Source organism: Macrobrachium rosenbergii, chromosome 19 (genome assembly GCF_040412425.1).
Source record: "Macrobrachium rosenbergii isolate ZJJX-2024 chromosome 19, ASM4041242v1, whole genome shotgun sequence".
Classification (NCBI taxonomy): domain Eukaryota; kingdom Metazoa; phylum Arthropoda; class Malacostraca; order Decapoda; family Palaemonidae; genus Macrobrachium; species Macrobrachium rosenbergii.
This window is the reverse complement of record NC_089759.1, coordinates 29474157-29501381: the sequence shown is the minus strand read 5'-3', so window position 1 is coordinate 29501381 and position 27225 is coordinate 29474157. Positions and strand designations below refer to the sequence as shown.

General features: G+C 39.0%; 2 protein-coding genes across 3 annotated transcripts in view; one reads left to right on the top strand and one right to left on the bottom strand.

Moving 5' to 3' along the window:
- LOC136848792 (methyltransferase-like protein 22) overlaps positions 1–27225 on the top strand; it is a 276110-nt gene that overhangs the window by 117437 nt on the left and 131448 nt on the right. The gene's annotated exons all lie outside the window — the stretch shown is intronic.
- On the bottom strand, positions 581–19309 carry LOC136848522 (uncharacterized). Its single transcript, XM_067120792.1, has 7 exons — positions 17015–19309; positions 15573–15786; positions 12051–12129; positions 7657–7844; positions 5980–6181; positions 5522–5617; positions 581–3756 (listed from the first exon to the last, which is right to left on the bottom strand). The coding sequence occupies exons 1-7, from the start codon at positions 19307–19309 to the stop codon at positions 3063–3065; spliced, it is 3768 nt and encodes a 1255-aa protein (XP_066976893.1). The 3' UTR covers positions 581–3062.

The following is a 27225-nucleotide window of genomic DNA, read 5'->3' as shown; positions in this document are numbered from 1 at the left end:
GCCAACAAGAGCCAAAAAGATAGAGGTTGAAATGTACATGTGAAAGGGATTTGTCCAGTGTTTTTCGAAACCTGAGACCAAGAACCCAACTATGCAGTTTCCAAGATTTCCAAAACAGTTCCAGCAAGTCCACATTGCTTCCGATGGCCTAAGCACCAGCTTCTTCCATGTTTGCGCAGTTCAAAGAGCAAATAATACCTTGTCGATAGGCTAATACTTTCGGTGGGGTTTGAGACAACAATAGCAAATGCCTTTCCTAAATTCCTAACTATCCTTTTCACACGGTCATCAATACTATTTCAGTTTTGAATGACGTGGCATGCATGAAATGAAACAGCAGCACCATCAGTGGCTAAAAGTGAAGGATTTGCACGTTACGAAGAGCTTCCTACATTATTATAATAATTGTACATTCTAGTTAACCAAGCTCATCGCGTAATAAAAATTCGAGAGCAGAAATAATACGAGATAGAATCTCTTGATTTCAGCTTTGAATTTCAGATTTACACAAGGCAACAGATTCCTGCGTAATGTAGATTGCTTAAAGTCGTATTCTCCAAATCATTGTTAACTATTTGGATTCATCAAAGGCAGTTTATTCCAACTTCAGTTTACAACCACGCGATATACATTGATCCGGAAGACCGAGCTGTCAGTTACAGAAAATGAAGAACAAAAAATCATTTCAAAAGAGATAGAATGATGACTGGATGATAGCGATTATATGGCGGTGCCTCGCCCCTACCCAGATCGTCTCCAGTGACCTCCTTCCCCCTTGTCCAACCTTCGTCCTGTGTTCTCTCTACTGGAATTTCACACACTTTGAATCTACCAGGGTATCCTTTTCTGATCTAATCGTATAATATCAGACTTTTCTCGGTCTAAGGATCACTTTATAGGTGTTAGTGTGTGTGTGTGTGTGTGTGTGTGTGTGTGTGTGTGTGTGTGTGTGTGTGTGTGTGTGTGTGTTCCAAGTTATCGGTAATACGTCTGGCCCTTGATGGCTAAACCTCCTGTTTTTGGGTACACTACGATTTGCTTAAGGGGGAAAGAAGAGAATGCTTCGTACATTTTTATTTATTAAACCAAATACTTCACGATATAAATGATAATTACCCCAAATGGGAATAAGGTTTTGTGCAATTTCAGGTCCATTCATGAGTGTTACACACACACTTGTTGGCGTGCTTGATATTCAACAAGAAAATTCTGAAATACCTCCATCACTATCTTCATCCTGGATTTAAATACCGTGCAGTAATTGATTCCAGCGTAAAGAAAATTTTTCTTGACCAATTTCCCTGCTTCTACGGTGTTCAGACTGTTAAAAGGATTACTACTCGTGAATTAGGTACGGGCACATAAGCAATGAATTATTAATAAACATTAAGAAAAAACTCGAAAAACACTAAATTTCATTGATGAACGCGGGACCATCATTGTCGTCATATATCGTTCAGTATCTCTGAGCTCTTAACACCGACGGTAACTACCTTCAATCTGTATGTACGTGTAAAAGCATGTACCTCTGTGTTCCTTCTGAGTATCGTCTTCTTTTTAAAGCGCATGCTCACATAAGATGCATACGATTCACGAACAGTCTTGTCAAATCACGAAGAAAAGAAGTTTCAGAACAAGTTTTTCACGCTTATAAAAGAACACAAAAAGACTGAAGGGAATTGCAGTCGGTATAAAGAGATGAAGGATAATGACCTACACATGATGATGATGGTCCTGCATTCGTCAGTGTATACTTAGTGTTATCCTTCGATTGGAGGGCAGGAAGCTGACTTCTTCATTAATGTTTTCATTATTTGTTGACAGTTCGTTGCTCAGTACTATTGTCAGCTATACAGTGATATGATGAGTGTACCTAATCCGCATACAGTACTCCTACACGAAGAGGAACGGCAAAATGATTAATAAAATCTGTTTTTAAGTTGGAATCATGAAATTCATAGGTTATTGAACGGTATTTAATTCCAGGATGAAACTAGTTATTTAGATATTTCAGAATTTTATTGTGCATACCCGGTATGCTAACAATTATCAGTGTAATGCTAAATCACAATTTGGGGTAATTATCGTCTGTAATGTGAATTATTTAGCTTCATAGGTAAAAATATATGAAGCATTTTTTTTTCTCGGAGCAAATTGTGATGTACACAAACACTGGTCGTTAAGCGAGCAACTGTGAGGAGTATTGCCGATAACTTCAAACACACACACACACACACACACACACACACACACACACACACAAAGTGACACCCACACAGTGCGGAAATAGTACAAAGTGAGCCCTGGAGTGAGAAAAGATATGATACCACTTCAACAGAGGGTGTGGAATTCCTGTAGAGTGGAACACAAGAGGGAGTTTGGAAACTGGAGAAAGGGGTCACTGGAGGCGATTTGGTTGTTGGCGAATCTGCTCCATATTATCTACTAATAATTATGAAACAAGAGCTGCACATAGTTCCTTAAAGATAACGCTCTACCACTGTAATATAAGAAAGGGCATAATCACTGTCTGTAGTATCAATATGAACAACATGAAGATAACATAGAGTCAGTTTGAGAAGGAAAGTCATAACATACAGTACTTTAAATAAAAAAATCTTTAAACTGTAGGGGACTAAAGTGGCTCCTTTTGCACTATGAACTATTTTTTTAAACACAACATAACTTAGCCTGCTACAAAGCATCTAAGCAAAGATATTCAGACTACAATCATTAAATTCTTTGTCTCTATCCATATACAACCTTGCGCTCTTATTGTTGTGGAAAGACCTCAATATAAGCAAAAGAACTTTGTCATTCAGGTAGCAGATTACATATACTTCAAAGAGCTTTATTACTTACTGAATCGCATTAACTGGACTCCTCCTTGGTTATACTGGCTGGAAAGGGCACAAAATGCTCGTTGATTAACAGGCTGGGTAAATGAACGATTCACTTCCAGCTGTTATAAAATCCAAGGCAAAAAATAAGAGGGTTAACTTAATGTTGTAATACTGTCTATTCTTTGTGCATTAATTTTGACATGTTTAGAAACTCACTGCTTACTTTGAATCTCTCTTTGTCAAGGCTTGGCAGACAACGCCACTTTTGTCATCCCAGCCATGTCTGTCGTCTTTCAGAGAGATGGATCCTGTCCTCGTCTTCATTAAGGTCCACCCTTCGAAGGAGTTGCTCTCGCAGCTCGATTTTCTGTTTAAGTGGCTATTCCGATTCCTTTCTTCTCCCTCGCGGGGCAGGTAAATATTTTGTAAGTCACCCAGATTCTCGAATATCCTGTTTGAACCGTCTTTCGAATGTCCCACGCCGACGTTGTGTAGGAAGTAGGATCTTGATTTAAGGGATTTCCACTGTGGAATTACTGTCCACACGGGGCTAGGATTCTGGGATGTGACCTCTGGGCTGCCTACGTCACCATCAGGTTTCGAGTCGCAGCCTCTAGTGACCTCGTTGCAGATGATCTTGTCAATACTAGTGGTTTCTGTCAGCTTGTCCTTCAGGATGCCACTGCTGAGGGGCTTCTTTGCGGACACTGTGTTTCTCAGATTAGCTACGAGGTGTCTGGCAGGCATGGACTGAGGGAAGGACATCCTCTTGCAAAGGGCTGAACGAGTTGTGCTGAGATTATTCAGCCATTTGTTGATGCTGCTTTTCAAGAGTCGCCTTTTCTTTGTGCTCCGAAGAAAAATGAGGAAGATGAAGAAGCCCTGAAACGCGTTTATGGTGTCTGTCAGTCCCCTGAAAGGTAATGGGAATTCAGTTTGAATTTACTCCGCCATGTTCTCATTTGATGCTGTACCATTTTTTTGTATATCAAAATCAATACTGAAGATATCAAATATCTATCCGCTAGTGAAATCTTAAAATGCGAGTGAAGTGTCACAGTATTGGATTCGACATGAGTGTGAAAAAGTCAGACCTTCATGATTTGAAATTGCGGCCACAAAGTTTTTGTATGTGATGAAATCAAAAATAGAGAGAGCATTGCGTGCAATAACAGAGGTTCTGATTCCCTCTACCGTTTTAATTACAACTTCACCTTTGTCTCTTATCGTTCATATGAACTACATGGTAGATTACAAATGCTGTTTCCGGAAGAAGTTTTCAACGATTGGAATTATTTCCAATCTTTGATTGTATTTGCTTTGCTAAAACAGGAAAACGACTTTAGTGTATCATACAAAAAGAGTATTTGTTCAAGCTGTAATAAAAGGGGGCAGTAAAATCACCCGTTAAGATTATGTATGTTCTCCTAACCTGAAATTATGTAGTATTTCTAATTAAGCGTTCTTCATGTAAAGGACATGCCGTGTTAAGGAATTAGACTGCCAAAAGCCCTGGGGGTCATCTCGCACCAAGAGAAACATTTTTGCTAACCAGTAAAAATTTATGTCAAGTTCAGTTTCATTCCAATGAAATTATATTCATCACAAGATAGTGTATTGCAATAGCCAAGGGTAACACTTCAGTATCCTTCGTATAGACTCAGTCACTAGGACTTAGATCATTTTGTATCTTGCTTTTAAATACCAATGAGAAATGATGGTAACAATGACCATTTCATAACACCATGAACAATAAATCAGTTTTAAAAAGCAGAATACACTTAGTGAAAATATAATTACAGCACTCGAAGCTAAATCTTTCCGCTCTGACTTATAGCTCTTTTCATCCAGGATATTCGGCGTTTTATAACTAGGTTTTTCAATCATTTTTAAGTCTTCATTGTAGATAACTAAACAAATATTGCTCTTTGTATAAGCACAACTTGACCGTATTCAGATTTCTTCTGAATAGAATAGGAAAGACAAGGAAATAAGTAGTAAATAAATAAGATTCATATCATGTAAGCAAAAATACTTATTACATGAGAAAGCTGGTAAGGAATTGCCGGAAATATACGGCTTCACGCACTTGGAAAATTCGAAACCTCAAATTAATCTAAATTTTAAGCCATTTCCTTAAGCTTCATAAGGAAATGAGCAAAGAGATTGAAACTCACATAAACAGCGGAGAGAGCTTAAGGTTGGGAAAGGCTATTAAACAACGTGGAGGCTTCAGTTACTTGAAATATCTTCATGTGTGCGTTTTTTGATACGAGTTAATATGGTGAAATGGTGCAAGGAAAATTGTTTTGATATCTGAAGCCCCCCTAAGCATATATTTTGAGCGAAAGCCATGGAAATTTGTTTCTAAATCATAGGAGGTTTTGACCAAATCAAATGCAGAATTAGGCCTAAGAAGTAAAAACAAAACGAAAGACATTATCTGCTAAATAACTTTGGCTCTTTCTTGCTAGAATCATTTACGATGGGCTTTTTACACTCATCATTTAGTTCGACTCGCAAAAGATTTGCTAGGTACTCAGCATCTCTTTAATTTAAAAAAAACTCTAATCCATTTTAAAAGACATCAGAGCCTTATTTTTGTTATTTGTCGGTAAGAAAGGTTTCCTTGAAACTTAGTCTAAAGAAATGAGAGGAAAAGAACAATCTCCACTTACCAGATTTCCGAGTCCCCAGATCCCGAGAGCCAGGAGATGAACTCTGTACCCCAGCAACATACCAGGAGCGCAAAAAGCGAGAACCTTTCCCAGAATCTGCAAAACAATCATTACTTTGCAGTCGTCTCGGTTCCACACGTTCTTTCCATCTGTCTAAAATTCCAATCAGCTTTACTCAGAAATAGAAATGCCATAATTTTCCGTATCTCTTTAAGTTGGGGATTTTGGTGAATAGTGTCTGTTTTTTCAGACGCTGAAGCTTTCAGGTTTTGTTCTAAGAATTGCTTGTGTGTGTGGGTGTGTATGTATATGTATATATATATATATATATATATATATATATATATATATATATATATATATATATATATATATATATATTCACAAACACACACACATATATATGTGTGTGTGTGTGTGTGTGTAGTGCAAGAATCTTATACCTTATGCAGACTCACTCGTTCAGATATGTCCTATGGAGCGGTGGTTGTTGTTGCGTGTTGTAAGGCGACGGGATGAAGCAGCAGAGAGAGCGGAGGCAACAACAGTAGTGCAGGCAGTAGAGCCGCATACCCGTGTGGACGATGAAGTAGGCATTCACTATGAACATGATTCCTATGGGACCGTAGAAGAAGAGCAGGGTCTCCCAGAAGTCGTCACCTGGCGGTGTAATCGCGAGGAATTTCGTGAATTATCTCTTTCGATTGTGTCACGGATATACTCGAATTTAGATGCTAAAACCCCTTGACTCTGAATGTTGCTTATATGTTATGTATTATATGTTATTGCGTTTATGCTGAAGGTTTCATCTTTTTAATTTTCTTCGATAAATCCATCTTGCTAATGACTCACGGTACCAAATAACCTGATTGTTAGAATGCCAGGCCGTTGGAACTATTTTTACTTATTAATTTCTTTCCTATCAAGAGGATTTTCATAGAAGCAGACATCTTTTTTAAAAATTTATGAGCTCAGAAAAAAAAGGGAAATGGAATCGATTTTCCTGCTAAATTTGCCCTTTACTGCTAATTCATTATGAAACTCTCTGCATAAAATTTTCATATTGTGCACAGTTTCGATGCCTACTCTTTGAGTCACCAGCAAAGTAACTGCCTCCCTTTAATCATTGTAACAGTAACCCCTTGTTTTTCACGTCCTTGTTCCTCCTGAATGGTACGAAGCTTCCATTCTAACACTTGATTTCCAGGGGCCCAACACCTCGTAGGTCTACCTGTTCTCCTTGCTTGAGAAACTTCAAAATTGGACACCATTTACAACCTCCCTGTTCTCTTCCATTCTCTCCACGTGACTAAGCCATATGACTGACTCATGCTTTCCTTATACCAACCCCTTTTATATATTCTTCTGAGAATATAAAATTCTTGCCATTTGAAGATCCTGCATTAGATACGCTAAGCCCAGGAGATGGGTGTCACAGTGGGCATACTGTGGATTGTACCAAAGGTTTTATGCAGCATCTCCTCTGCCCCAGTTACATTACTTTCTGTTCCTGTTGGTCTCTTCCCGCTTAGCTGTCAAGCTTCTTTAACTTTACTTCAGTCTCCCTTTTATTTAAGAAACCGTCTTGCAAGCAAGCCCTATGAAAGTATGGAAGTGATGGTGTTTCTGTTTGTTATGTTTTCAGTTAATCAATCAGTTTATTGTTTTTGATTCAGGCTTATCTGGCATGACAGTTACCAGGGTCAATGAAAAGACAAGTTTCATAGTTCTAATCGTCTTGTGTACTAAAAATTTTCTTTTAGACTTCCGGAAGACTGGAACATTAGATGATAGGTAGAATTGCAGAAAGGTAGGATTGTGAACATTGGTAAGAATTAATAAATGATCGCAAAAATAGGCTGCCTCGAAGTGTAGCTAATGTCCTCACACAGTTCAGAATCATTTTAATTTGCCAGGAAAATAGCTTCACAATGACATACCATTTGCAAAGTTATTGACCGATTCTGGTCTTAAAAACTTTCATATGCTGCATTTTTTATTGCAGTACAGTTTTTCATTATGTTTACAAAGGCCACATTTGAAAATTAATCTAAATATGAAGATGGCCTAGTAGATGGGGTTAAGTACATTAAATAACTGCTGCGGATCTAGATTACTCCTCAGAATTCACTTACCGTTGAACCAACAACTGTTGGCTGCAAAGTCCGGGAGGAAAGACAGGTTGTGATTGGCCGGACTGGCCTGCAGTCCGCCAATCACGCCGCCGAAGATAATTGGACAACCCCAGGCATAGAGTCCGTAAACGATAAACCACCGAAGGTTGCTGGGATTTCGGTACAAGGGAACAGCCTGCACCGTCTGCCTGCATTGGGAAAGAAGAAGGGTTTCATTCGTTTAACCGTTTATGAATGTACTTGTAATTGCTGTCTTTCATTTCTTTTGCTTTTTATCATAAAGATTGGCAGCATTTGGTCCCTTAACCTGACTGATGAATGGAGGTGACCGTGAATAAATGAAAGCTGGAAGGAGAGAGTAAACGAAGATAAAATTATTTATTTCTTTATTCTTTTCTTTATGCTTTCCATGACATCGCGTAAGGTCATTTGCTTTCCTCATTGATGAACTGGTGAAAAAAAATGAAAAAATGAGGGTTGGAATTAATAAAAAGCAAGGAAAATTGATGCAAATGGACGCTGATCCCCACGACATGGGGTGAAGTATGAAGCCATCATTACTAATTCAGTGATCATATTTATAAAATGCCTTTTGATTTCAAGAAGAATTTTACTGATATTCCACCAAACTTTTCTTTTACAAAATGGATATTTTTCTCTCCCTTCAGAGTCTGTATCTCTTTAATCATCCACTCAGGGCAAATCTCAGTGTGTCTTTGCATGCATCTGACGTGTGCAGACATTATCGGTCATCAGTCAAGTAATCTCTCTCTCTCTCTCTCTCTCTCTCTCTCTCTCTCTCTCTCTCTCTCTCTCTCTCTCTCAGTAATCAGCTACTTAATCGAGAATTTAATTTCTGGCTCATCCTTGCAGTCAGATTTGAGCTCTGTCTCTGTGTCAGACCCACGCGCACACACTATACACAGTCACAAAAATTGTTTTCGGTATTTGAAGAAGATTGCTCACCTAAGTGATCATAACCGTCATACTGTTTATTGATGAACACATAAGTGATTGTATCATATTGCCCCCTATTGCACTACACCGTAAGGCGTTTACGGTCTCTAGAGAAGCCTTTGATCCTCAAAGGTGAGGGAGTGGGATAATCGAGTGGCATAATGGTAAATAGGCCTGCCTCTCTTCTCATCACTTCACTGACATTTAATGGTTGAGAGTTGAAGCCAACATTTACTGTAACGTTAACGCACTTAAATCACATTTGTAATGTCATTTAGCTCAAATATCCTCTGCCAACGCCATCTGTAATTGTCTCCTTTTGCTTCTAGGTAGGCCTCTATGTCGGCCTACAATACGAGGTCTTCTTTCTACCTTCCAGGCTTGAAAATACACCACACCAGGTGTCTCTACTCATACTGATATGATGTGAGAGGTAACTAAACACTTGCTGTTCGATTAGCGTTCTTGCTCTTTCCCGTCATTACTTTGTCTCTCCCCAGCCTTTTCGGTGACCGCCCTATAGTCCGAAGGCCCGATAGTCCGAAGGTCCGATAGTCCGAAAGTCAGCAGGCCCGACAGTCCGAAGGTCCGATAGTCCGAAAGTCAGAAGGCCCGATAGTCCGACGGACTGTAATCAGCCCCCCACCCCTCCATAGCTAATACGGCAAAATTGTAACCAGTAAACACCCATAAAAATACCAACATAACGTACCCTAGGGGTGTTTACTGGTTACAATTTTGCCGTATTAGCCATGGAGGCGGGGGGATTAATCAGGCGGGGGTGGGGGGCGCTTGCCTCGGAATGCCGGCTTAGACCTACGACTATCGGACCTTCGGACTATCGGGCCTTCGGACTATCGGGCCTTCGGACTATCGGGCCTTCGGACTCGCCTTTTCAGTACATTAAACGCTGGCTCTTGATACCTCGAAAGTTTCCATGAGTGTTTATTGCTCTGACACCTGGAACCTTGAGTTCAAGGCTTCTCTCTGTAAAGTTACTGAGAATATGTCTCGTCGTTTGTCAAACCTTTTCTCTCCATCTAACAAAGGATATGGTGGCGTCTGCCTTTTCAGTACATTAAACGCTGGCTCTTGATACCTCGAAAGTTTCCATGAGTGTTTATTGCTCTGACACCTGGAACCTTGAGTTCAAGGCTTCTCTCTGTAAAGTTACTGAGAATATGTCTCGTCGTTTGTCAAACCTTTTTTTCTCCATCTAACAAAGGATATGGTGGCGTCTGCTCTTCAGCCACCTGAATTGAATAAGAGATCGTCAGCAGAATTCATATCTAGTTTCTGCTTCTGCTGCTTTTCATGCTTCTTTTCAACCTGATCAGAGATGCCAGCTTCTTTACTTCAAAGGAAGATTACGTTTCTTACCAGAGGCATATAGAACGACTGTATTCGGGGAATCACAAAATACTGATGCTACAGTGCCTATCACTACCTAACCCAACCCAACCTAACCCAAGTCTGGTCTTTCTCTCTGTAGACCCAGTTACAATACTGCTGGGTCCAACGATGTTTATGTAACTCCACTTCTGATATCCCATCTTTTACCAATAACGTTCTGTGCAGTTTCTGTAAATCCAAGCCTTGTTTTCTTTTCCATCCTGTAGGATCCATAGCTTGTTCTTCCTGGTGTAAAAGGCCACACTTTTCAGCTCTTATTTCTTAGATAATTCTTCACTCAAGAATTCCTTTGCTCCCTATATTTTTACTCTCTTGTCCTTGGGGCATTGTGTGTGTCTGTGTGTGCGTGTGTGTCTTTGTATGTGTGTGGGGGGAGGGGGGGGGCCGCCAAGGTGAGGTAGCGGGGAACCCTGAGTGTGCTCTGACGTTATTCATGAAGATCCGGGTCACAGGAAGAGTAAAACTCAAGTCCAGCAATTTCCCTGGAAGTGATTGCCTCGAAAGAAAGGAGGGTTAATGAATACGTGAATGACGGCAAATCAAGCCGCATCTTGTTCAATACGCAAGACATCTGACTCTTAGAGTGATTGAAAATGGTTTTCAAAACTGTTCTGAGCTTGGTCTAAATGTTCTCTCTCTCTCTCTCTCTCTCTCTCTCTCTCTCTCTCTCATCTGACTCTGACTCATAGAGTGATTGGAAAAGGTTCATGAACTGTTCAGTGCTTGATCTTAATTTTCTCTCTCTCTCTCTCTCTCTCTCTCTCTCTCTCTCTCTCTCTCTCTCTCTCTCTCTCTCTCTGCGGGAAAATATGCGGGTTTCTCTAAATGGTGTAATCTCTTTCTCTTTTGTCATATACCATACATGGAATTATAATATGAACAAAGACCAAAATTACAATCAACCTAACGCCCATTTCTAACCCAAACCCGAAGAAAACAAGAAGACAGACAAGAAAATGTAGGAGTTTAACCACGAAGAGTGCGACGGAGCTTCAGCCTCCGAATTAATGATGCGCGCATCCGTGGCAAGTGACGACTGGCCTCACACAATAACTGGAGGGTCATTAGGGTGTCCTGGAACATCAGAGATCTCCGAAGCTACAAGAGGAGCTAATTGGACGAGGTGGAGGGTGCTATGGATATCAGATGGCGTGAACTTCATTAAGTGGCTCTCTTTCTGATGTGTGTGTGTGTGTGGTGCGATTCTGCTGGCTTCATTATTAGCTATTCCGACCTTAGGGTATTGTGAACTAATGTCCTTCGAGATTTTTACCTTCTTTGGGAAATGGATCTGAGCTTTTGTAAATTGAAGTCTTTTCATTCCTTTACTTTGTACAGGAAATGGATCGTTTTTGAAACTACGCGTTTTCGCTCTTTTACCTTGTGTGGTAAATAGGTCTGCTTTCTTAGTGATTGTTTTGATTTAAAATCATAAGTTTTTTTTTTAGTTTAAACCAAATTCAAAAACGTGTTCATTCTTGTACAAACACGGAAAATTAAGTTTGTTATTTGAAATGTTTACGTAATTTTCATTATGCTATAATTATCAGTGATACACATGAACAGTGATTCCGTGACAAGGCGACAATTTTACGCATTTCTGGTAGACTTTAACCGGGGATCGTTGTGAAATTTACGGTTAAAATACTAAATTTGGCGTATAGACCAGTGCCTTCACTACAATCTGTTAATCAGAGGTTCGGCAGCTTTCCGATTTTTAAGAATCTAACATTTGCTGAAATTATTAAAACTGGAAAGGTACCTTACTTGATTCCCGAGTAAGCTGGAGTTTTTAGGCCAATTCCTCTGAATCTTGTAACTCCTCTGCTGACCTAGCAACGAATTTCATCACTGGTAGTTACACAACTTTGGTGAGTAGCAACCAAAGGGGAGCTTCATCTCAAAAGACTTGCTGAAAACTGGGATTTAACCCTTCTGAAACCATCCCATCTGAGGGTAAGAGATATTCTGGATACCTGTAAAAATGTTATACCCAACGGTTCTTCACACGAAAGTTCACTCACCCAACATAATTCCAGATATCGATACACACGACATTCAGCCACATGAACGTGGAGAGGAAAGACACGTGGATGATCGTACCTGTGGAAAGAAACGAAAATTAGACCATCAAAGCAATCCTTAAGGAGATGGAGATTGCATGTTATTTATCAGTTCACACGGTAATTGCTGATCTCGTTTGTAATTCGAGTCTACCACGGGGGCGAGTTCAGTTGCTGCAAGGCGCTGGGCGTTATTTCTGTACATGAAGGGAAAAAGTAGGCCATGGGATCTGTAATTTCACACTACATGCTAATGATATTCATTTAAATGCAGTCACTTCTGCTTCTGCTGGTACTTCCCGTTGTAGGAAATGTGAGTCAAGTGAATCGAAAGACTTAGTTACATAATTTTCAGTGAATGTTGTCAAAAAATTATTGTTGATACAAATGAACATTATTCGTTTGCATTGCCCTATTATATATATGTATACACACACACACACACACACACACATATATATATATATATATATATATATATATATATATATATATATATATATATATATATATATATATATATATATATATATATGTGTGTGTGTGTGTGTGTGTGTGTGTGTATAATATAATACGGCAATGCAAACGAATAATGTTCATTTGTATCAACAATCGTTTTATGTATGTATGTGTATGTGTGCGTGAATTTTTGTCACATCACTGTGACCTTTTTGATATTCATAAACATTAAGCTACAAATGTTTAATATCAGTTCGCTCTACCTCGGAAATAATGCCGACGAGGAATTATATCTGATAAGTGGTTCGTCACTTATCAGTTGTAATTCCCCTTCGGTATTATATCCGAGGTAGAGCGAATTGGACATTAAACGACATTTGCAGTTTAATGTTTATAATATATATTGTATATAATATATATATATATATATATATATATATATATATATATATATATATATATATATATATATATATATATATATGTATGTACATGCAGTATATATTTTTCTCAACATTATGCCGTTTACCCAGACAGAGGTTATCAAAGCCACATTCATATTTTCATATGATACACAGCAACAGTTTTTTGCAGTACACACAACTTCATTTATGAAAGATACAGATGAGGCACTAAAACTGTGTTTGTGTCAGAATCCGTAATTAGCCCTTCGTATTAAGCGTTAGGTAATGTGCTGTAGTTGCGTAACCTACCCTAGGAACAGATGAACCTGCCGCTTAAGTAAGATCTACTGTGTTCTTCATCATCTGTGCTTCTAAAATAGCGTATACATGGCCTTGCACTTGGCTCGCTCTCTTGTTAATGTTTTCAAAAGCCTCTTTGTGAGGTTTAATTATTGACTTTTGTAACCTTAGCTGTTGTATTTTTCCCCATTTAAATGAATATGTACGCCCGGTCTCGGGGGACCTACTCGTCATCCCGTCCCCCACCCTACAGTTACGTAAGAGTACATTAATGTGTTTAACTGAAGGTTTTTCTAACTGGAGGACGACCCGGTTGTGGTCTGTATTGTCAAGTCCACTATTTTACGTCAAAGGAAACTGTATGAACACACACACATACGCACATATATATTTTTTTCACAAACGCCTTGTTAATTCGTTGTATATGATTTTTCCCCCTTTATTTTCGTATATAAGATAACGTAAACTTTGAAAGTAGTACTAGTTGCTTTGGGAGTTTTCACTCAAGCTTTCGAGTTAAGCCAGCGCAGGTGGTAAATGAGATACTGATGCATGACCATACCCTAAGTCATTACTGATTTGACCTAACCCTAGTAATCCTCACTCTTGTCACTTCGTTCTCTGAGGAGTTTCCCCTCCAATTCAACTACCTGCCATGCCATTAAGGGTCGCCGTCTTGACCTGACCCACACCTGCATCCCCACCTATTCAACCTCAACTCTCCCATCTAATTATCATACCATTGTCACCTCTCCTCCTTCAACCTTTCATCGGCCGAAGCTCAACGACCTTTCCATGTACCTGACTGGGTTAGGAGCGTGCCCTGAGAAGACAATTGATGACCCTATTAAGAAGAGGCTGTCAGAAATGTAAAAACACGGTCACCGACTCCTATGGACCATTCTTTGCTAGTTACTCTCAAGGAGTCACCCTGCTAGTTTTCCTAAGATGTCAAGCTGCTAGTTATCCTGACGACGTCTCTCCGTCCTGAAGTCTACACGAGACTCTGATGGCGAGGAACTCTAACTGACAACAATTAATTCCATTGACGCCCCACTTCGAAAACCTGGTTCTACAAACCTCATCTCTTGTCTGCGGACTAAGGTAGTGTGATTGGAAGTTGTTTGTCGGCCTCACCAATTATATCTTACCTGTTTTACACCTGTTCTCCCATTTTCTGATACCCATAACCTTTTACTCTCCCTCAGAGATTGTTGTAATTTTGATTGTGTTATCAGTAGTGGAATACTAGTGTTAAGTTGTGTATATGTGTTTTTACTGTAATTGTTACTGAACCAGTGTTTTGATCCTGTGTGTGTTTTCAAAATTCCTGCTATTGCAGATTCGTGTGACAGCAACTGTAGATCAACGGTGCCATCTTCCTGCATACTCCAGGTGCCATGTCCGGTCAAGATATCCAGACTATCAGTGCGGCCCTGTTCTCGGTCAACGTACCCCATCCTAAGCATTCTTCGAATCCTCACTCATACCTATTGTTTGTTAGCCTGCGAAGGCCTGTTGTTAAAAGCTTGCAGTTTTGTGGCACTTTTCTATAGTATTTGTGATTTTACTAATGTAATTCTGGTAGTGCCACGGAGCTCCATTGATAGTTCCTGTAAATATTTCATCTTCCGATACCTTTTAGTGAATTTTAATATTTATTGGACAACATAAGTTTACCTCCATAACTTAACGTTTATGTAATTTTGAGTATATTCACTTTTCAACCTTTCTGTCCACTGGAGCGCAGCCACCCTTAGTCCTTTTATCCTCACGGCACAGTGAACGTGAATATGTATATGTATATGTATATATATATATATATATATATATATATATATATATATATATATATATATATATATAATTATTTATTTTTTAAATTTTATATGTGTGTGCTTGTGGGTGTGGGTATGTGTTACACAATGCAGCATACATTTCATGACAAATAACTTGCATTTTGTACTTTGTACAGTAGATTGAAAGTATTGCTTGTTAAATCGTTGGACTGGATGACCGTTGCTGGTCAGTTGTCCCACTTTCAGACTTCAAAAGCCTCCTCTTCTGTGGATTTTGTGAATATTTCAAGTTACATTTTCCTTTTTCTGTAGGAGACTAACTTTCTTCAAAATATTTAATCCATTGCAGTAAATTTCCACTTTTTAATATAATTTTGATGGCTGATGGGTAAGGTATATATTAAATATGCATGAATTGGGTGAATGTTTCTTGAATTTTTTTTTCAAGATTTCCCTTTTTTATATAATTTATCCTGGACCAAAACTAATTCCCTGCGTGCATTACCTGTGTCGTTACTCACCCATGGCTAAACATGCAGACTTGCTCAGGACACCTGAATACATCTTAATTGTGAAGAGAGACGCATCGCCGACCAACAGGGCTCCCATGTACGCTGCCAGACACAGGCCGTGTAAGTCCCTCAGAGGTGCCACACATAGATGACACGTCAGCGTGCAGAGCAGAAACACGCACGACACGATTAAGCCGGCCGGGATGAGCACGTTCCGTAAGGTCTGTTTGCGGAGAAGAAATCCATGGTTTAATTTATTTGCTTTTTTCATATCTGTTTCGAATGTGACTCTGCAGTCATCCGTTTATTGATCTATCGAAACGTAGGCCTTTCGAGAGGTCCCTGCACTGTTTTTTTATCTACTACTACTACTACTACTACTATGGTTCTAGCGACAATTACTGCTCATGATGCGCGCACAGTTGATGCCGTCTAACTTGCCTCCCCACCTCTTACCTCCACCACACCTTATAACAGTTGAAGGGGTTTGTGCGTTAACAGCGCATGCGTTTTTCTCCCCTACCATTCAATTTGTGCTTTCATTTTTATTGAATTCGTGATGTAATTAAGGGACTACAAGCTCAAATATTGTGACATTATGTAACGTTAATCCGTTTTCTATGCAGTAAGTGAGAGCATGTACACAGAATTTATCAGAAACGCGTTATTTTGAAATAAAACTAATACTGTTTAATTCAGTCGTCACTGAGTGTTTTATACAGTATCTACAAAACTTTACCGCATTTTCTACTTTTTCAAAAAAAAAGGCAAAACTACTCTGCTTCAGGAATTCTTGTAGTTTGGGGTAACCGAAATGTAGGTGCCTTAAAAGTATTAATTATATGATCAATATATACTGTATTAGTGTTGAAACTGCATTTGCTTATAATGTCATGAAAGAATATGAATATTAATTTATCCTTTCATGTTCTCACTTGTAGACCAACAAGCACATCTCCTAAAGCTTTGCTAAAAAATTCTAAGGCCACAAAAACCACGGTACTCCTAAATATGGTAAGGTTTTAATCGAACTAGATGTATACAGTCACAACTATGCGTCTGTCGTACTGTTCTTCACATATATTTTCTGTAAGTCCAATAAAGCTGAGTAAAGTAAGAGAAACTATTCATGACGGCATAGAAATTTGGATTTTATTTTTTTTTTGTTTTGATGTGCAAAGGGCAATGGGTTGGACAACCTAATGTTCTCTTCTACCCCGACCTCGAAGGAAACAAGAATAAGAAAAAAGGAAGAATAAGAGAAGGCCTTTACCACGAAGAAAGCGATAGACTTTTTTGCCTCAACGAGAAAGAAGGGTCAGCAAAAACAGAGGCACGAAGGAAATTCCAAAAAGCCTGACAGTAGATGGAAAGAAACGGTACCACAGTCGCCTTGGAATATGCTTACATGTATCCTAGCAATAATAGGCAATTAGAATATTGTCATTTACCTTCCATGTTCCATCTTTTGGTTCTCGGCAGCTTATCTTGACTAGACGAGTGACATTTTCCAGTTCGTCTAGAGAGTCATCTATACAAGACCATTCTCGTGATGGCGATTGTTCTCCTCGTATAATATTTCTCCTCACTAAATCTAAATCCTTCTTTTCCCCATTCAAATCAAGAAAATAGGACGCACTCGGTTCTTTGCAATTAGGCATTCCGAATCTTGAGAATTGGGAATCATGATACCTCCCAGAGGCATTTGCGAGCGAGGCATCAATGATTTCGGAAAGTACGGACTTGCCCACATGACAGACACACGAATCATTTTTTAACGCGTGGCCAACAGGGCAACATTTCTGGAGGCATTTGTTTTCAGGACAAGAATCTTCCTGTTCTTGATTGACGTCCAGGGCGCAGATGACTGCCCACCATTGATTTGCTAGCTCGAGGTCGGCCTCGATGCAGAATTCCGAAATGAACCAGTGATTGAAACTGAACAGTGCCATTTCTGCAGAAGATGATATGACTTTGCTCTCTGTGTTGAGGGATATCTTGATTCGGTTGTTCGCTGAGCAGTTGAGCGTTCTCCTAGGTGTTATTGAAACATTCTTTAGCGTTGGCTGTTTGCAGTGATCCTCGGCGACTGGCAGTGCAAGGTTGTGCTGTCGAAAACGAGGGCAGTGGTTTTTGGTTTGTAGTTCAAAGCAGCAAAATGGGACTTTGATAGATTCGGTATTATTTTTCGATTCTGGCCTAGAATTGTTTGTGTCAGATACAAATGGAAAACTTGTCGTTGTCCTTTCCGAAGTTCCTGTGAATACGTAACGCTCATCAACTGTTGATGAGTTCAGTGCATTTTCATCATCTGTGTCGCATTGAGACGCTTCGTTGTCATGACCGCAGTTCGAATCGTTATTTTGTAGGATATTGCTATTATTCTGGACGAAATCCACATTGTACTCAATGAAGCTGGTCTCGGAAGTTAAAGAAACTTCTGACTTGTTGCTGTTCTGAACTTCTTTCGTATTTTTTAATTCACTGGACGTGTCAGTTTGTGCCTTTGGGTCGTTTCTAGGTCTTGGAGAGGGACTCAGAATGGCGCTCAGTACATTCATGTTTTCTGAAGATGTTTGAGATTGTTCCAACTGTTCATCATCATGATATGATGATCGACTGTGATCAGTCATCGGTGTCTGATTTCCTAGGCTTTGCGTTGATGAGACCTTCGGTGTCGGTGCACCCATGCTTTGTGTGACTGAAACCCTCAATGTCTGGGTACCTAAGCTTTGCGTGGATGAAACTCTCGATGTCTGGGTACCTAAGCTTTGCGTGGATGAAACCCTCAATGTCTGGGTATCTAAGCTTTGCGTGGATGAAACTCTCGATGTCTGGGTACCTAAGCTTTGCGTGGATGAAACTCTCGATGTCTGGGTACCTAAGCTTTGCGTGGATGAAACCCTCAATGTCTGGGTATCTAAGCTTTGCGTGGATGAAACTCTCGATGTCTGGGTACCTAAGCTTTGCGTGGATGAAACCCTCAGTGTCTGGGTATCTAAGCTTTGCGTGGATGAAACTGTCGATGTCTGGGTACCTAAGTTTTGCGTGGATGAAACCCTCAATGTCTGGGTATCTAAGCATTGCATGGATGAAACTATCGATGTCTGGGTACCTAAGCTTTGTGTGGCTGAAACCCTCGATGTGTGGGTACCTAAGCTTTGTGTGGCTGAAACCCTCGATGTCTGGGTACCTAAGCTTTGCATGGATAAAATCCTCGATGTCTGGGTACCTAAGCTTTGTGTAGATGAAACCCACGGCGTCTGGTTTCCTGAGCTTTGTATAGATAGTGTCTGTAGTCTATTTTCGAAGCTGATAGTTGATATGGTCCGAGTCTTCTCTCCTAGAGCAGCTGTGGTCTGCAGTCTCACTTCCGCTAGAAGAGTAGATGGTATGTATTTCAAACCAAGTTCTTGAGGGTCAGCTGATGATGTGGTTTCTACACCTGCGACTCTTACAACAGTCGATGACATGGTATGCTCTCCGTCCCTTAAGGTACTGGTGGACATAGGGTTTTTCAACCTATCCTCTTCTAAAATAGACGATGATGTAATAAATTTGATGCCTATATCAGTAGTAGTAGATTCTTTTTCACTGGCTTTATTATTGCCATCATCACCGTATGCTTCCTGTACTCTAGCTACATGGCTGAGGGGTTCAGTCCTAGTAATCAAAACCTGCGCAGCACATCTGTTTATTTGGTGTGTCGTTAACAGGCAAAGAAGTGCAAACATCGGTGTTAACATGGTAGTCGATGTTATCAAGACTTTGGTTCCAGAAGATTCGTGACAAACATCCTAAACTGAAAAAAGAAAGACAAATTAATGCTTAACTAGCGTTTTACAAACATATGGTACGGGTTAGTATTGTCATAAAGCTGAATTTCTAAACAAGGCATTTTTGATATTTTGTAAACAATAACTGAGGTTTACTATTTTTTACAGATTGATTATATTTCTTTGAAAATAATGATGATTCACTATATTTCTTTGAAAATAATGATGATTCACTACTATTAACAATATAAAAATGTTCTAAATAACATATCTTTTTTCTTGTACCTCAAAGCACGGTTGCATAACAGTTTTCTTACTGCATGGCTGTTAGCTGGAGAATTTAATGCGCTATACGAAATGAAAAAGAGAAACAGGGATTATTATTTGGATTAAACACTTATTAACCTTTCGAAAGACAGTGTTTCTCAAGAACTTAAATGCTTGCACAGAACCGGAAAAAAGGTGACGATTGTTTTCGATTGTCAATAACCTTTCTGAACATCATCACAGCCAACAAAGTCTATAGATCTACAGACAAGCTCCAGAGGACCTGATCAATCTCATCCCCATCAGGGAGAAAGATGATGAATTAGCAATTACTCGTCTTTGTTTACAAAAAGAGGTCAAAAGCCAAACTCAGGTGATCTCTCAGGGGGTCCTTTCTATTAAGGTCATCGAGAGGACTTGAGAGGAAAGGTTAAATCGCTGACGTCTTCAATTTCGCTGACATTCAGGAGTTTATTGCGACATCTGGATAAAAATATTTTGGAGGACCTTACCTCCGAAACTGTATTATATAAAATTTTAAGCCCATTCTTAAGGCTAAAGAGGTCATTTTTAACTGATAGAAACTTCTCAGGTCAACAAAATTTTGGCTATTGACGTCCTAGTTTTTATTGTTTCTATATGTTGTCATCAGCTAACATAAAGTTGCATAATTCCATATAGCCTACTTACTGGAGTACATTTTCTGGTACAGTTTTTGTTCCTTTGGAAAACTCTTTATCAGTTTCATATCTGTGCTATCACTAGTTACCTTTAAATCTACACAGAGTATTATGAGAATAATGACGATGATAATAATAATTATAATACATTCGTCTGAACTGAAATATGAACAATAAGAATACTATCTCATTCAAACATCCTCAAACTCCAGACCCCTTCATCTTGCCAAAACTTCCCTAACTTCGAAACCATCCTCATCACCTCTTATGCACACACTCACTCTCACCTACTCACACTCGAACAATCACGCTGACATAATAATTCACTTTGCGATTTCCATTCCACGTAGTTAGCAGGAGTTTTCATTCAGTTTGCTCTGTAATCTGCGATGGACCAAAGTTCATGTGAATATCTAGTATATTTAACTTTTCACTTTGGCGAGAGAGAGAGAGAGAGAGAGAGAGTATCTATTATATTTAACTTTTCACTTGAGGAAGAGAGAGAGAGATAAATATATATTATATTTAACTTTTCACTTGGAGGAGAGAGAGAGAGGAGTATCTATTATATTTAACTTTTCACTTGGAGGAAGAGAGAGAGAGATAGATAAATATGTGTTATATTTAACTTTTCACTGAGAGAGAGAGAGAGAGAGAGAGAGAGAGAGATTATATTTAACTTTTCACTTGGAGAGAGAGAGAGAGATGAATATCTATTTCATTTAACTTTTCACTTGGGGGAGAGAGAGAAATGAATATCTATTATATTTAACTTTTCTCTTGCGGAGAGAGAGAGAGAGAGAGAGAGAGAGAGAGAGAGTGCAGTTTGTTACCAGGAAAACTTTTTGATAACCTTTCATGAATATTTAGGGACATAACCTTTCGTATTCATGTCATGCAACGTTGCATGAAAAGACTGACACTTCATACATTTCGAAAATATTATTTATTCAAATTCCGTGATGCTCTTCCCCTGTCAATCCGCACATTGCTCAGCGATCTTGGGAAATAGACTTTGAATTGCAACAAATGTAGAAGCAGGTTTCCACTTCTCATTTCTCTTCTGCTCTTCTACGTTCTCTTTTTTTTCCCCCCCTTCCCATTTCCCCATTCACTCAGCCAGGCGACTGTCCTCGTTTTGGACAACCAAGGCCAAAACTTGTATTTGCAAGCTGTCAAGTGCAGGCTTTCGTACTTCAGTAACGTTTCACAGGCAAATAAATATTTTCAATGTTCGGTTTAATCATATTTTGGGGACGTGGGCCGGGTTCCAAAAGGGCATGGTCGCGTAGATAATGAAGTAAAATGCTAACATGACGTTTTAAAACGGAAATGCTACAACTGATTTCTTTCATTTTTACATGCTACACACTCTCTCTCTCTCTCTCTCTCTCTCTCTCTCTCTCTCTCTCTCTCTCTCTCTCTCTCTCTCTCTCTTGTTATGTATATCTGTATGGATTACGAATATATGTATTTTATGGATATATGTATTTGTTGATTGCTTTCAAGTCTTCCTACTTTACGTTTTACACAGCTGATAATTAAGTGGTTCATTTCATCCACCTGTTCATGCTACTTACTGCCCATTAATGAAGTTAAAATGATGTTGTTGACTTGCTGTCTTTCATATTTTACACTACTAGAAATCTCTCCGTTGATTACTTTCGCCTCTTTACCACACACCTCACAACTAATCATTGTTGTTAATTACTTTCACCAGTTCAAACTTTACACTCCAAACTTTAAAAAATAATCAGTGTATCGCCTATTCAAACGACACACTTACCATTAATAGAAAGCAAATTAACAAGAATTAAAAAAAAAACAAAATAAAGTATAGACTTATGCATTATAGAATTAGAGGGAAAACATGAAATGTTATTAGCGGTTCATATTAGTGCAAGTCACCAGTTGAATTAAAATGCTTTTACACCCTATCTCAATAAGATGCCCAAACTTCTGGCTCTACTTGAACATTAGTTTGACGCATAAAATAAAATTCCATTCCTACAGAATACCTTATTCTAGACTTTGTTTCCGTACATCATGAGAAATTCCAGCACGCATATTCACATTCATTAATTTTTCATACTGAATAAGACATTGCAGGATCTGCGTGAAAGCATACACACACACACACACACACACACACACACACACACACACACACACACACACTTACACGTAAATCTCCTACCCCGACTTATTAATTACTAAGCCCAATTTCTCATTCACTTGCCACAATAAACAAGCGTGCGTTTGCTGGATTTGTGGGTCAGTGTCTTTGTATGCATACTCACGCACGCAAGCACAGGCACACATAGGTATGATAATCTTATTGTTGAATTACGGAAAGTCCAAACTTTCACACATTTATCACAATACATGAAGTGAGTGATTGTGGGATTTGTGCATGGACGCAAAAACACACATGCACAAACAAGCTAACCTCTTATTCAGGGAGTTTAATTGCAAGATATGTGTGAATATCTAGGCATGCACGCAAGCACACAAACACACACGCACAGGCATAACTCTGATACCGAGGCTGTTTAATTGCTGACAGTCCTGCAGGCTTAGTTTTAGTCGGTCAATAGTGGAACTCACATAGCCAGATAATGCAGCTTCCGCCGGAAGCAGATGAATATAGGAGAACAATGGAGGAGCTTTTATCCTAGCTGGGGGAGCCCCCACCTAACACCCCAGCGACCCTGCAACCCCCACACCCCGATTCCCAGTCTCTCTGCATCTCCATAACTTGCGAATAAAAGTTGAAATTTATTCCCGAAAACCACGGTACGAATCATGAATTTTAATCAAAGCCCTTCCATGTGAGGAGCGCGGGCGTATGGTCTTTTGGCTTTTCTCTGTGTGAAGAAAAATTAATTTTAATGGTGGGAATTTGGAAAAATGCGCTAAAGAAGGGCTTAGTGATATTACGTAATACTCGGCAGCAGAATTGGTTTTTCTTTTGATTTAAAAATAATTAAAGATATAGCTGGGTAATTATTTTATGCTTTTAAACAAAATCGGTGTATATCGGCGTACGAAACTCAGAAACATTGAATGGTAATGGAAAACTGCTAAAAGCGGAAGAAATCCAAAACTACAAATTTGAACCAAATTGGTCCAAAGGTTAACGGCTCCATTTCTGCAAGCCATTTCAGACCTTCCTATCCCTCCGCCTGCTCTTGACACATAAATTTGTGCATCTTTTCTTTTTTTAATTTTTGTTTGTTTGTTTTGCAATGCCCGGCATGAGGTACACTTAAACGTCTTTTTCTAGCCAAGGACCGTAAAAGCCAAGAAAAGGGAAAATGAAGGACAAACCAAGAGGTCACCAACCCTTTCAATGGAAGCGTCGCAATACCAGGGACAATATTTGTAGTTTCTTCACTTTCATTCTCTTCCCATTTTATTTCACTTTGCTGTGCTGTGAACCTTTCTGTTCAATTTGGCAAATTGTAATCCACATGGTAAAGTTTTAACATTATTTATTTGAAGGCTTGGAACTTCTCTGCGGCATTTACATATCCTGCATAAAGGCATGAATTTTTAAAAGGACGCTGATCCTGACACACACACACACACACACACAAATATATATATATATATATATATATATATATATATATATATATATATATATATATATATATATATATATATATATATATATATATATATATATATATCTAAACGAGGCAATGGTTCGAATCCTGCCGGTGATGATGTACTTATCAGTTATAATTCCCCTGGGGTGTAAGTTATTCCCCAGGTATATTAAGCCACAAATATCATTCAATATCCAGTTCACTATACCTGGGGAATAACTCACAACCCAGGGGAATTTTAATCAATAAGTGCATCGTCACTGGCTGGATTCGAACCGTTGCCTCATTTAGAAGCAACAATAGACAGTGACTTTGGCCACTGAGCTATGAAGGGAGGCAGAAGTTATTATCTACTCTGTTGTACCTATGCCTGTCAAATTCAGATTCTGCACTTCTTGTCGAAATCAGCCCACCTCCACTGTGATAACTGATTTGGTAAGTTTGTAACACTTATCTGGAATCCTGCTGGTGATGAAACACTTATCAGTTATAATTCCTCGTGGGTATAAGGTATTCCAGAGGCTTAACATTTGTGGCTTAATTTTTGTGAATGTAAAAAATTATGTTTTTATATGCAACTAAAATTCGTAATTAGCCAAGTGCTGCAAACTTACCAATCGTCAATTATGGTGGAAGTAGACTGATATCGAATCTAATTAGAGAACCTGAATTCAACAGGCATATGCGCAACTGAGTCGATATTCACTTATACCTCACTTGATAGCTGGGTGTTCAAAGTCACTGTCTATCGCTCTTTATAAACTAGGCAACGGTTCTAATCCTACCGGTGACAGTGACGAAGCACTTATCCATTGTAATTCCCTTTGGCTATAAGTTATTCCCGAGGTACTGAATATTAAAAGATATTTGAGGCTTAAATTTTATGACATATATATATATATATATATATATATATATATATATATATATATATATATATATATATATATATATATATATATATATATACATATACATATACTTGCAAATTACGACCTAACTGAGATTTATGTTGCGCACACCGAGGCAAGATCTCCGAGAAGAGTTTGTTGCTTCATAGCAAACTAAATAAGGTAACTTGTCACATACACGTTGCAAACAGGAAGAAAACATGTCAACGGCTGGATAATCGTATGAACTACTGGTTAGAATTATCAGTTAGTCGTTGACTTGAGTTCGACCTTCTTGTGATGTGTGTGCGCGATAAGTTGCCGACGTGTCTTTATGACCTGTGTTGTAGCAGTGTTGATGCGCCCTAATGAAAAACGAAGTCCTGGGAGAGACTGTAAATTAAAATGGGGTAAAATTGACTAGTCTTTGAACTGCAAACAATCTTGTAATTGGGGCCGAGACACATGTTGAATTCTCCTGTACCCTTTCTTTCGAGGATGCTGTGTCCTAGTGTGGGACTGTTTACACATTTAGTTTTCTGTCAGATCTTAAAAACTACTGAGCCTAGAGGACTGCAAATTGGTATGCTGACCATCCACCCGCCAATCATCAAACATACCAAACTGCAGCCCTCTAGCCTCAGTAGTTTTTATTTTATTTAATATTAAAGTTAGCCATAATCGTACCTCTGGCACCGCTATAGGCACAGGCAACACAGGCCACCATCGGACCGTGGCTGAGTTTCATGGGCCGAGGCTAAGAGTTTCATGGGCCATGGCTGAGGCCACCACCGGACCGTGGCTGTTTCATGGGCCGCGGCTAAGAGTTTTATGGGCAGTGGCTGAAAGTTTCATACAGCATTATACCCTGCACAGAAAACTCGAATGCTCCGAAGAAGCTTTGGCGCATTTTTTACTTGTTTTATGGTAACCCGTTATTGCGATGGTTAATGTTCTTATTGCAGCTGTTGCAGTTTTTTGGTGTTCCATATGTATTTATGCTATCTCTATGTTATCTGCATTTTGTATATAGCTATGAGTTGAAATTATATATATAATATTATTATTGTTATTTCCCAGATTTTCATCTCACCCTTCTTCTAAGCAGAAAGACATGAATCTGCCGTTTTTTATTTTTTTTATTTTTTTAAAAGTACTTCCTAAACGATATATCACCATGAAAATGCCTCTATAAATTTGATATACACATTCGGTCGTTTTAATCCATTGCAAGGTTGTCATAGCTTTGTTAAAATGAAATATCACTTATAATCAGGTTTGATATTGGAACAGGAGAAGAATAGAACCACCAAGTATTGTCCCCCTTGAAGATCATTTCCGTCTTTAGAAATAGCGTATCTCTCTCTCTCTCTCTCTCTCTCTCTCTCTCTCTCTCTCTCTCTCTCTCCATTCTATCCCTCACAACTGAATGATCAGCGTTCGATCCACTAGCAAGACGAGTAGGGAACTTAAGGAAAAGCGTTTCAAGAAAATCCGGTATGCCTCTATTAACCTTAGCAGTGAGAATCGCACTTGGTTGTTCGACTTTCGTGTGTCCCACCTTGGGTGAGGGGAAGGACAGAGAAAGAGGAAGAAGAGAACAGAGGAAAAATAAAGTTAAATACGTGTGTGTGTGTGAGCTATCAAAATATATACCATTATGTAAATCCAAACGGGGGAGTCTTAAGGAGGTAATCCCCGCCCTGCCGGGTTAAAATCATTCATAATATTCATATGGTGATATTCTTTCAGTAATGTCAAATTATTATTATCCCATTCTTCCGGTTTCTGTTAATTGTAAATACAGATAATGTACTTAAGTTCTTTACGTTAAACATGGACTCTTCTCTGAAGAACAAAATGTATATACTCTTCCTAAACAAATCAACTCAGTTGCGTTGATCCTTCCAACGAATTTAGTCGAGAGAGTTTTTCACCTTCTTTCATAATGCCCATAATAGTCCAACTATTTGCAGGTGTGTCTGTTTACTTAATTACTTCTTTCGCTTGTTCTGTCGGGCCTGAGCAAGATAAGGGTCTGTTTTACATTTTCAAATGGTTGATGGGTTCTCTCTCTCTCTCTCTCTCTCTCTCTCTCTCTCTCTCTCTCTCTCTCTCTCTCTCTCTCATACACACCACACGACTCTCACTCAGTCTGATTGCGTGGAATGGTCACAGAACTCGTGCATTACCCACACCAGTCTTCTACTCTCTCTCTCTCTCTCTCTCTCTCTCTCTCTCTCTCTCTCAAGACGCACACAGACTCGTAAACACGCTCACTGACTTTCAATATGAATTCATGGATTATTCAAAGAATTCTTGCATTAATATACACAGCAGTCTTCTTATATTTCAAACGAATAGTTGACGAACTCACTCACTCACTCTCTCTGACATGTTTATTCAAAACGATACACCTTCAGTACATTTGAATA